At 39.1% G+C, this 13,079-nt stretch overlaps 1 protein-coding gene across 1 annotated transcript in view; it reads right to left on the reverse strand.

Moving 5' to 3' along the window:
• Positions 1-9,393: 9,393 nt before the first annotated feature.
• Positions 9,394-13,079, reverse strand: part of abcb7 (ATP-binding cassette, sub-family B (MDR/TAP), member 7) — a 57,459-nt gene continuing 53,773 nt past the window's right edge. The window contains exon 16 of the mRNA XM_062045844.1: positions 9,394-10,548. Coding sequence (XP_061901828.1) covers positions 10,330-10,548 — 219 coding nt within the window. The 3' untranslated portion in view covers positions 9,394-10,329. The remainder of the gene's footprint in view (positions 10,549-13,079) is intronic.

The raw sequence follows: 13,079 nt of genomic DNA on the forward strand, positions 1-13,079 counted from the left end.
ATTGACTGTTGTTACTCAAAGTATATTAAGTGGGATTTTTCAGAAAAACAAATATATACAGTAACACAAAAACAACCTGTCTCTGTGATCACTATAGGTGTATAAATAATAATATAGTGTTAAATAAAATCAGTCCCTTGGGCACAAAACTGAAAATAATACAGCTCTCCAAAAAGTGCACTTCTGCTGCTATTGGAACATACTAACTACACACACTATGACACTAAGAACACCACAGTCATCAATCAACAATTCTTCCCCCCTTACATAAGAGCGAAGCCTGGCAAAAATTGCATATTGCCTGTTCTGCCCTCACTATACGTGTTGAGGTTATACAGCTTGGCAGACAGCTAACAAACAATCCAAAGCAGATTAATCCATTTAGGCTCTTTATTGTTGTTGATCTTGCTTTGTCTTTTCCTATCTTTACTTTTCTCTTGCACTGGACTGTTTTTTTTGTTTTTTTTAACTGAAATACACACAATGACAAATGTATAAGCTATGTGATTCAATTAACATACTGAAATGTAATACACAATATGTAAATATTAGCTTCACACAAATATACAGTACTATCATCAAAAAAATACTTCTGAGTGTTGAAACTATTTCAATGGTGGAAATACACGACTGGCAGCCATTTTAAGTCCTCAAAACATCCATTGAAACAGTGCACAAAAATCGTTTTTCAATAAACATCTTAGTATCAAACTTAACAACTTTCCACCTTAATATTGAGTTACATAAACAAGTTAAACAGTTTACTTACAGACTTATATTTTTCAAGGCTTGTAAGAGCTAACACAACTTGTCTACTTCTCAATTGTCTAAACCCGGAAGTGCCCAAACTATTGACGCGTAGTATTTTCATATCGCCACAAGGTGTCAGTAAGAGTCTACAATCAAATGGGCATAACATTGCAGGTCCCACAGGGCATTTCCTGTATGTGGGAAGGGATTCATTCCCAGGGATTCGAATAAAGAACTAACTCTTTTTCTTTACTATAGTGGCCTCGATAACGGGAACCGGTTCTCAAAAAGGGATTCGAGTCCATGGAATCGGTTCTTTTCTTATCGAACAACCGGGAGAACCGATTTCGAACATCATCCCTAGTCGTTACCCCCCTACCGGATCAAAATCAATACGCAAATCATCACGCAGGACAACAGTGCCATGTTTGGAGATATCTTCCTGTTTTTGTTTTGTTTTTGGTCTGTCCGTTGTGGTGAATTATACCATGTACCATTTTCTTATATGATTGTGAGCTGGCATGTTTTTATATTTGGTCACAGAATCCTTTGGAGGATTATTCTACTAAGGAAATATGCGCTTAGATAGCTTCAAAAGTGCACAGGTCCATCGCAAGCTCTCCAGAGAGTGGTGGCTATTTCCCCCTCAGGAAATTGGAATCCTACAGGAATGCAGGTTTGTGTTTTAGGAGGAAGTGCAAAGACATTAGCAACATCTGGTAAGAAGCCCTCACAAGTAGGAGTAGAGGATAGGGGTCGGAGGCCACCCGACTCAAACCGATCACAGGAAATAGGTTGACTAGAACAAGAAAGAGTAACTGTCTTCGTGTAAAAGGTGTTTAAGGACAGTTGTCCAAGAAGACAGCAGAGGACCATACTCTGCTCCTGGAAACTGCAGTTCCAGTCTGAGGCTCCCTGAAACAAATAAAGCTTTCTGTTCGACGATTCCTCGTTGGCGTCTCCTTGGCTCATCACCCATCACACCCCCAACAAACGTACAACATAAATATACGGAATACTGCATGCAAAACAGAACTGGCTCCCTCATTACCTGCAAATGCAGACGATCAGAAATAACAGCTCCAACATAACGGGAAAGCGAGCGCCACCCTGACAAGCTCGCTAACAGCGTCGTGTTATGTCCTTGAGCACATCAAACAAACAAGAAAAAGGAGAAAACCTGAGCGGATCAGAGTGAATAATTAGCCAGTAACCTTTTAGGGACAGTCGCTAATGAAGTGTCTCATAATCTCTTCCTGGGTCGATTAGAAGGACGCCATGAACATCAACTCATAACGGCCTGGACATCAGCGAGCTGGATTCCCTTTAAGGCAGAATCAAATCAAAGTGGACTTTCGTCCGTCTCATCACGCTCGGGCTGACATTTTACTTGGAACGCTACTTTTTTATTACTTTCAATTATTAAAAAAAGATCCACCGACACATTCCGCTACGCGATTACAGCGGTGACACATCGGATCCAATCAATCCATAACTCATTGGGAAAGACTTTATTTCCTAGTGTGCACTTCATCCATCCTTTTTTCGACTCGTAATATTACCTTTTTCTCATGTTAAAATTAAATATCAACGATGGCAAAGGTGACTTTCCACCTTTCGGATCGACGGCGAGATCTCAGGTTTGATGTCGTCCAAGAGCTCTGCTGAAACGTGACAAAGTTGAACACACACAAGTACGAATTACAGGTTCAAAGTGGTTTTGTGTAGACCTTTCTTCTCTGTTTCTCATACAGTGCATCTGGAAATATTCCCAGTCCTATTTCCGAATAGAGGACCGTATTTTTCGGAGTATAAGTCGCTCCGGAGTATAAGTCGCACCGGCCGAAAATGCATAATAAAGAAGGAAAAAAACATATATAAGTCGCACTGGAATATAAGTCGCGTTTTTTGGGGAAATTTATTTGATAAAAGCCAACACCAAGAATAGACATTTGAAAGGCAATTTAAAATAAATAAAGAATAGTGAACAACAGGCTGAATAAGTGTACGTTATATGAGGCATAAATAACCAACTGGTATGTTAACGTAACATATTATGGTAAGAGTCATTCAAATAACTATAACATATAGAACATGCTATACGTTTACCAAACAATCTGTCACTCCTAATCGCTAAATCCCATGAAATCTTATACGTCTAGTCCAGTGGTTCTTAACCTGGGTTCGATCGAACCCTAGGGGTTCGGTGAGTCGGCCTCAGGGGTTCGGTGGAGCCTCCGCCGCGGAGGTCAAGACACACCCAACTCATCTTGTAAATAAAAACTTCTCCCTATCAGCGTACTATGGATACCACCAAACAATGTTCCCTCTAATTTTCCATCTGATTTGCAGGTGTGTCATTTGTTGTGAATTTATGCACTGTGTTGGTTTTGTTCTTTGAACGGTTCATTTTGTGCACCAGTAAAAAAAACATAACTTTGTCTTGAATTAAAAAAAAAAAAACATTTAATTTTTCACTAAAGAAGGGTTCGGTGAATGCACATATGAAACTGGTGGGGTTCGGTGCCTCAAACAAGGTTAAGAACCACTGGTCTAGTCTCTTACGTGAATGAGCTAAATAATATTATTTGATATTTTACGGTAATGTGGTAATAATTTCACACATAAGTCGCTCCTGAGTATAAGTCGCACCCCTGGCCAAACTATGAAAAAAAACTGCTACTTATAGTCCGAAAAATACGGTACATCCATTTTTGTTCTCGTAAATACCCCCTTTTTTTTTAATGATAAAAAAAAACAAAAAACACATGTACTCATATATTCAGACCCTTTGCTCTATACTTTGTTTAAGCACCTTTGGCAGAAATTACAGCGTCAAGTCTTTTTGAATACGATGCCTCAAGTTTGGCACACCTATCTTTGGGCAGTTTCGTCCATTCCTCCTTTGCAGCACCTCTCAAGCTCCCTCAGGTTGGATGGGAAGATTGGTTTTCATTCAGGATGTCTCTGTACATTGCTGCATTCATCTTTCCCTCTATTTTGACTAGTCTCACAGTTCCTGAGGCTGAAAACCATCCCCAAAGCATGATGCTGCCACCACCATGCTTCCCTGTAGGGATGGTATTACCTTCAAACATGCCAAAGAGTTCAACATTTGACTCATCAGACCGGAGAATTTGGTTTCTAATGGTCTGAGAGTCTTTCAGGTGCATGTTGGCAAACTTTTGACTAAGAAATGGCTTCCGTCTGGCCACTATACCATACAGACCTGATTGGTGGTTGCCCTACTGGAAGGTTATTCTCTCTCCACAGAGGAATGCTGTAGCTCTGACAGAGTGACCATCGAGTTCTTGGTCACCTCCCTGACTAGAATAAGATGAATGCAGCAATGTACAGAGACATCCTGGATGAAGACCAATCTTTGCATCCAACCTGATGGAGCTTGAGAGGTGGTGCAAAGAGGAATGGGCGAAACTGCCCAAAGATAGGTGTGCCAACCTTATGGCATTGTATTCAAAATTACTTGAGGCTGTAATTTCTGCCAAAGGTGCATCAACAAAGTATTGAGCAAAGGTCAATTGGTGATTTTTTATTTTTAATACATTCGCAAAACATTAAAAAAAAATATATTTCCACATTGTCATTACGGGGTATTGTCTGTGGAATTTTGAGGAGACAAATAGAAATAAATCCATTTTGGAATAAGGCTGTAACATAAAATGTGAAAAAGTGAAGCTTTGTGAATACTTCCCAGATGCACTGTTTTAGCCTACAATAAAGTTATGTAGAAACCCTGAAAATGTTACATTTCCCCCCACATTTTTACTGAACATGAACTAATGCATGATTATGTCAAACGTGCTATATAAACTACAATATTTTAATTGTTGGATTTGTCCACCAGCTATTATCCCATTCAAAGCATGCTGAAAATTTAACTTTTTTCTTGCAATATGGCTACGCTAATAAAATGTGTACGTGCCTTGATATATGTAGCATAACAGTGGTTCTTAACCTGAGTTCGATCGAACCCTACGGGTTCGGTGAGTCGGGCTCAGGGGTTTGGCGGAGATCAAACCAACTCATCGTGTAAATAAAAACGTCTACCTATCGGGCGTATTACGGACACGGCAACAGCAGAAATCACTGGTTTGCAGGTGTGTAATTTGTTGTGAGTTTATGCACTGTGTTGGTTTTGTTCTTTGAACAAGGTGATGTTCATGCACGGTTCATTTTGTGCACCAGTAATAAAACATGGTAACACTTTAGTATAGGGAACATATTCACCATTACTTAGTTGCTTATGAACATGCAAATTAGTAACATATTGGCTCTTAACTAGTCATTAAGTACTTATTAATGCTTTAAACGGCATGGCCTTATTATAACCCTAACCCTCTAACCCTGGCCCTAACCCTCTAACCCAGGGGTCACCAACCTTTTTGAAACCAAGAGCTACTTCTTGGGTACTGATTAATGCGAAGGGCTACCAGTTTGATACACACTTAAATAAATTGCCAGAAATAGCCAATTTGCTCAATTTACCTTTAACTCTATGTTATTATTAATAATTAATGGTATTTATCTTTGTGGAAACAGTGATCATCTTAATGATTTCTCACAATAAATATATATAGAAACAGATAAATATCAATATGCAACACTTTATTTTTATATTTTCTCTAAGTGCACATTTTTCAAATTGAACATTTTCAAATGATCACTTCTAAGACAGTCTTGTGAAATCACAATATCCCATTTTAACTAGCTAGCCACTAACATTTTTGAACAAATCATGAATTACTTTGCACCATGTTTGTACAAATAATAACTCATGTAAAATACAAAAGTCAACTCTCAAATTTTTTAATAAATCATGTCACACTTTGAACTGGAAACCAAATCTGTAATCTGTTTCTTTGTCAGTTAGTGAAGACCAAGTCTTTAAAATATTTTCTTGGATTTTCTAATTCTATTTGAGTTTTGTCTCTCTTAGAATTAAAAATGTCGAGCAAAGCGAGACCAGCTTGCTAGTAAATAAATACAATTTAAAAAATAGAGGCAGCTCACTGGTAAGTGCTGCTATTTGAGCTATATTTAGAACAGGCCAGCGGGCTACTCATCTGGTCCTTACGGGCTACCTGGTGCCCGCGGGCACCGCGCTGGTGACCCCTGCTCTAACCCTAATCAAATAACTCTAAATTAAGTCTTTGTTACTTAGAATATGTTCCCCTAGTGTCCAAAAAACTCTAAATTAAGTCTTTATTACTTAGAATATGTTCCCCTAGTGTCCAAATAACTCTAAATTAAGTCTGTGTTACTTAGAATATGTTCCCCATACTAAAGTGTTACCAAAAACCTATAACTTTGTCTTGAATTTGAAAAAAAAAAAACATTTTATTTTTCACTAAAGGGTTCGGTGAATGCGCATATGAAACTGGTGGGGTTCGGTACCTCCAACAAAGTTAAGAACCACTGTAGTATAATGATGTACAGTACAGTAGTACTTCAATTTACGAGCTTAATTGGTTCTGTTACAGAGCTCCTTATTCAAATCACATCCCCCCCTGAAATTAATTGATATCTACCATTAACATGCCTTTTCAAAAGGACAACAAACTTTCAGATAATATTGTAAAAAACAATACAATATAATGAACTACTAACAACTAAAGTAGCTTCATGATGTAATAATAATGTACAATATTTACACCAAAGTGGACTTCTACTGTATCTTCTCTAAGCTGCTTCGCCATCAAACACATCATCAGCAGCTTTTCCATTTTTTTTTTTTTAAATAAATAACCGCTGATTAGATATTTAAAAAAAAAAAAGATTTATTATTTCAATTCAATGGGTACAATCCGCTTATTTTTCTCTGCACTGTCCTCCACACTCACTTTCTTCCTTCCATAGGAAAACAAAGCTGCAAGCTAATGCTCATGAGTAACACCAGATGCTTTGGTAGGATATTACCAGGTTCACTGTGACATTTGCCATGCCAACGTATGCCGGGGTAGCTTGCAACTCCCACTTTTTTTACTTGCAACTAAATAATTAGCTGAGCGACAGGTCTTATCACAAAACACGCTTAAGTTGAGACACCGCTGTATATGTAAAATAAATATTTACAAAAGTGTGTGGTGCTAAAACCTGTATCAAAAAACAACTGTACTACAAAGGGTTAAAATCCCCCAAAATATTTGGTATTTTGTACATCAGACTAAAGTAGTTTTGAAAGAATCCCTTATTTAAAGTGTAAAAATATATGCATTACATACTATACATTACCTTTTGCCCTATATTAATTTATATTATGTGTTGTCAACTTTGTACTTTTTTTTAATGAAAAAAATAAAAAAATAAAATACAATTTAAAAAACTAAAAAAAAATAAATAATAATAATATATATATATATATATATACTAAGCACTTTAGGGAAGATGCCAAGTTGGCGTGGCAAATGTCACAGTGAACCTCCGCAAGATTCGATCAGAACAGCTTGTGTCTCACTCGCTAGAAATAATTGTGTTTTTTTCCAATCTTGGGAACAAAGGAAGGCAGTGCAAAGGACAGTGCTGAGAAGAAAAAGTGGATCATATTTATTGAATTAAAGAAATAATACAAAAAAAAGCAAAAGAAGAGTGAATATCTGCTAGTCTGTGCCATACTAAAGCAGAGTCTGAAGCCAGCCAAGAATGTTAAAATGATATCTAAATCTAAATATGGAAAAGCTGCTGATGGTGTGTTTGACAGAAAAGCAGCTCAGAGAACATACCGTAGAACAGTGTTTTTCAACCTTTTTTGAGCCAAGGCACATTTTTTGCGTTGAAAAAAATCCGGAGGCACACCACCAGCAGAAATCATCATATTTTAGTGGCTTTTTCTCTTTTTTTGGTATTTTCCTGTAGCAGTTTCATGTCTTCCTTTGAGCGATATTTCCCGCATCTACTTTGTTTTAGAAATCAAGGATATTCCAGTTGTTTTCATCCTTTTTTGTGGTGACATTGATTGTCATGTCATGTTCGGATGTACATTGTCTTTGCTCCACAGTAAGTCTTTGCTGTCGTCCAGCATTCTGTTTTTGTTTAATTTGTAGCCAGTTCAGTCTTAGTTTCGTTCTGCAGAGCCTTCTCTAAGCTTCAATGCCTTTTCTTAGGAGTACTCACCTTTTGTTTATTTTTGGTTTAAGCATTAGACACCTTTTTACCTGCACACTGCCTCCCGCTGTTCCCGACATCTACAAAGCAATTAGCTACCGGCTGCCACCTACTGATATGGAAGAGTATTACACGGTTACTCTGCCAAGCTCTAGACAACACATACAGTCAACAACAACACATAATTTGCAGACTATAATTACTGGTTTGCAAAAAATATTTTTAACCCAAATAGGTGAAATTAGATAATCTCCCACGGCACACCAGACTGTATCTCACGGCACACTAGTGTGCCGCGACACAGTGGTTGAAAAACACTGCCGTATAAATCCACTCTCCAACATTATTATTACTTTACATGATTATCTCATAAAACTACCATAAAATTATATGAAAAGAAGGGTTGGAATATGTGGAGTTGTATGTTATGAGCCTGTCGTTTATTAGTTTCACCTTGTAAATGTAATTGCTGGAATAAACAAACCATAGCACGATATTCTAATGTTTAGAGTTTCACCTGTACATTTGACTGTACTGTTTTCCATACAATATTTGTCATTTAGAAGTTGTTTTTTATAAAAAAGCGTGTTACATGTTGAATTGTGGGAGTAGGCGAGGTTACGAGCGAGTCACAGAACGAATTAAACTCGTAAGGTGAGATAGATGTACTACTTTTCTTTTTGGAGGTCAATGTTTAATTTTTAGTAGAATTGATAAATAAATTACAGTCAAATCGATGGACTTTTAATCTGTGGCTGACAGGCAATCAAGTCTGACTCCTCCTTCATGCTAGCTTATTAGAAATGGAGGTTGCCCAATTTTTTTTCTTTAATTATTAATCAGTCAACAAAAAATACACAATAATACAATAATGCAATTCCAAAACCAACATTCAGAATAGCAATCAACAGAGCAATTGAGGACACAAACATGACACAAAACAATCCAAAAGTAATCAAACAAGAATGAATAATATCAACAACAGCATCAATATTAATAAGAATTCCAACATAGCAGTGATTAGAAATCCCTCATTGACATTATCACAGCCATTTATAAAAAAATAAAATAAAAACATTGAAAAAAATGTCACAGTGGCTTACACTTGCATCACATCTCATACGCTTGACAACACATTGTGTCCAATGTTTTCCACAAAGATAAAATAAGTCATATTTTAGGTTAATTTAATAGTTAAAACAAATTGAAATAATGGTAGCTGTACTACTGTTTATATTTTAAAGCATTTTTTTTGGGGGGACAATCTAAGAGTACAATAAATGTTGTATGTCAGTTAACCGCTTAAATGAGACAAATGCTTATTAAACACAAAGCACGGAGCTAACTAAAATAACACAACAGGTTATTGACAATCAAAATGGCAGTCATGGCAGCAATGTGCCCCGTTAGTGCCTAGTATTGGGACACGTACAATGGATTTATTACAATCGGGAGTCACAAAGGAAATGAGAGAAACCCTCAATTGAGAAAGCAATACGCAGAAATGAAGACTCAACAAGATGTGTTAATACAACATTTCATTTTATTTATAGACACAATTCTGAAAACATGTGCGTACTGTATCACCGAGCAATGCTCTAAAAAGGAGGACATGCATGTCAGTTTTGAAAGATAAACATGGACACGACTGATCATCATCTAATCAGCGCCAGTTCAGATGACACAGACCACGTCATCACAGACATCAAAGCCAAATGCTATGTTGTTCCCAGTAGGGAGGCCTCACAAGGCAGCGACAACCATTCATGATTTATTCCACGTTCCTGCGCTGTTTTTTTTACCCTGACTCGTCACTGACATTCCGCTAATTCACTCGGGGAGGACATTGTGCTCAGGACTCCAAACTCTCACCTACAGTTACAAAAGGACGATAGGACAGTTTCACCACCTCAATCTGGTCTGCTGACATTTGCGGTGTACCTGCGCTCACGCCGCTGGGAATGAAGCTCAGTGAGTCAACCTTTTGCCAAGTCCAACATGCACGCTCCTTTATTAAAACCGACAAATTAAAAATAATCTTGCAAATGATCTTTAAAAAAAGCGAGCTGTACAAAAGCCGTGTGTGCTCACTCCCCTGTTTCCAGTGTGAAGAAAGATGTCGATACACCCCAAGTGAAGAGGAGGCGGAAGGGAGAGCGACCATGTTGTCGAGCAGATGTCTAGCGTGCACGTATGTGATGTACAAGGTCTCCTATTCTTGGCTTCAGCTGAGGAAAGTGACATATAGACGTTCTGGACGCCGTCCAGTGCTTAGCACACACCCTGTCTGTTCAGATCCTCCTCAACTTGGCCGGCAATAGTCTTTATTCAGATGAGAAGGCGGAAGGAAGCATGGCCAGGCCGGTGTGCGCGACGGGGACACAATCCCCCCGCTTTCCCTCCTCCAGTAACCCACGGACCAGGGACTCCAGCTTGGGCCATCTGTGGCATTTTCTCTCAGCAGGAGCAGTTCCCACAGCCCTTCACACTGTTGAGAATCTCCTCCTGCAGTTTCTTCCTCTCCTCCTCCTTTCGGGAGAGGCGCTCAACCGGCGGCGGGGTGGGGTTCTTGCCGCTGTTGAGGATCCTGCTGTTCTGCGTGTTCCACAGGTCGGCGTACAAGCTTCCCGGGGTGTTGAGGAGCATTTCGTGGTTGCCTCGCTCTTTCACTTTACCCTGCTCCGCCAAAACAAAATAGAAACCCCCCCCCACAAAAAAATTAATACCGTATTGTCTGCACTATAAGGCGCACCGGAGTATAAGGCGCACCTTCAATGAATGGCCTATGTTCATATATAAGGCGCACCGCATTATAAGGTGCATAGAATAGACGCTACAGTAGAGGCTGGGGTTACGTTATGCATCCATTAGATGGAGCTGCGCTAAAGGGAATGTTGAAGTTAAAGTACCAATGATTGCCACACACACACTAGGTGTGGTGAAATGTGTCCTCTGCATTTGACCCATCCCCTTGTTCACCCCCTGGGAGGTGAGGGGAGCAGTGGGCAGCAGCGGTGCCGCGCCCGGGAATCATTTTTGGTGATTTAACCCCTAATTCCAACCCTTGATGCTGAGTGCCAAGCAGGGAGGTAATGGGTCCCATTTATATAGTATTTGGTATGACTCGGCCGGGGTTTGAACTCACAACCTACCGATCGAATGTCACCAAAACAAATAGTGATTGTACTGACACTTCTACTTGCTGCTCTCTGTTCAACAACCCACTGTTCCAGTTTGTCCTCCAACTATAGCCATCTCGCTTTGTTCCCTCGGAAACTCTGTTTAGTCTTCTTTACTTGGCGCAGGCCATCATGTTGCTTCCTCCACTTCCGCACCATTGATTCGTTAATGTTAAATTCTCTCGCTGCTGCTCTATTCCCGTGTTCTACTGCGTGACTGATCGCCTTGAGTTTAAATTCTGCGTCGTAAGCGTGTCTCTTAATAGGAGCCATTTTTGGGTCTTTACATAAAGTTTAGGTCTCGCAACTACGGTAACTACGCCGACTTCATTTTCCCCCGTAGAAGAAGAAGTTCTTCTTCTTCTTCTACGGCAGGGGTTCTTAACCTGGGTTCAGTGTTTCCCATAAACTGCCAAGATACCTGTGGCGGTGGGGGCGTGGCTACGGGTGTGGCTATGGGCGTGGTCACCATGACATCATCGAGTAATTTGCATAATTTACTACAATGATTTGATTTTCTCTAAAAAGGCTCAAAAAATGTATACTTACTAATTAATAATAACAGTTTTGTTTTAAACGTCCATCCATCCATCCATCCATTTTACAATATAATTACAACACTTTATGTACATATTTATATACAGATTTGAACAATAAGTTATTCACTGAAATATATTTATTATTTGTGGTTCTTACAAAAAATATATCTTATAAAATATAAAAGCTAAAATGTCTCAAAGCTCTGCCCCTTTAATTAGTGCATACTAAATAATTTAACTTTAGCCTACTACTACAACCATATTATTTACCAGCAACATAAAGTGAAACAGAGGCAGAGGTGTCCTGCCACAGTCAGTAACAAATAAACAGAAAACAGTAGTGGTGGTAGATAGACACGGAGCTTCATCAAACATCTGATCCACTGAACAAAGAGCTCCAAAAATCTTGAACTTTAGACTGCCATCAGTTTTACTCCCTACACTTAACCATGTGTTTCCTACTGCCTGCAGACTTTGCACCCTTTGTTATATACACATGTTGTGTTTCTAATATAAATACATTTAATAAAGTCAAATACAAATAAGGCAACAAGAAAAGTATCCTACACTTCTCTTTTGTAAAGTAAATCTGAACAGCCGATATGGGCATTTACATCAACTATATGATTTGCTTCAGAAGCTGGAGAGGACAAAAAAACAAAAAAAAAAAAATTTAATTTATTTTTTAAATTTTTTTTAAATTTGTGGCAGGCCGCCACAAATAAATGAATGTGTGGGAAACCCTGTGGGTTCGATCGAACCCTAGGGGTTCGGTGAGTCGGCCTCAGTGGTTCGGTGGAGCCTCCGCCGTCAAGCCACACCCGACTCATCGTGTAATTAAAACTTCTCCCTATCGGCGTATTATGGATACCCCCAAACAATGTTCCCTCTAATTTTCCATCTGATTTGCAGGTGTGTAATTTGTTGTGAGTTCATGGACTGTGTAGGTTTTGTTCTTTGAACAAGGTGATGTTCACGCACGGTTCATTTTGTGCACCAGTAAAAAAACATAGAACTTTGTCTTGGATTTGAAAAAAAAAAAAAAAAAAGTTTTATTTTTCACTAAAGAGGGGTTCGGTGAATGCGCATATGAAACTGGTGGGGTTCGGTACCTCCAACAAGGTTAAGAACCACTGCAGCCGTAGAAGGGGGAAAATGAAGTCGGCGTAGTTACCGTAGTTGCGAGACCTGTTGTGGCTCAATATTGGTCATATGTAAGGCGCACTGTCAGCTTTTGAGGAAATTGGAGGTTTTTAGGTGCGCCTTGTAGTGCGGAAAATACGGTAAATGGCTGGTATTGCAAACACAGTCTTGGTTAGAATCTCTCCATGACCACCAACACTGACCACACTCTCTCCCCCCTCTAGGATCCCTAACGCCTCCTGAACAACTGTTGCCTTTCTCGCACAAAAACACTGACTCACAAACACACACCACAAACACACAAGCCTCCCACACAGTCCAACACAAACGAAGGCGCCCCCCTCCC

Source organism: Entelurus aequoreus, linkage group LG04 (genome assembly GCF_033978785.1).
Source record: "Entelurus aequoreus isolate RoL-2023_Sb linkage group LG04, RoL_Eaeq_v1.1, whole genome shotgun sequence".
NCBI classification, from domain to species: Eukaryota; Metazoa; Chordata; class Actinopteri; order Syngnathiformes; family Syngnathidae; genus Entelurus; species Entelurus aequoreus.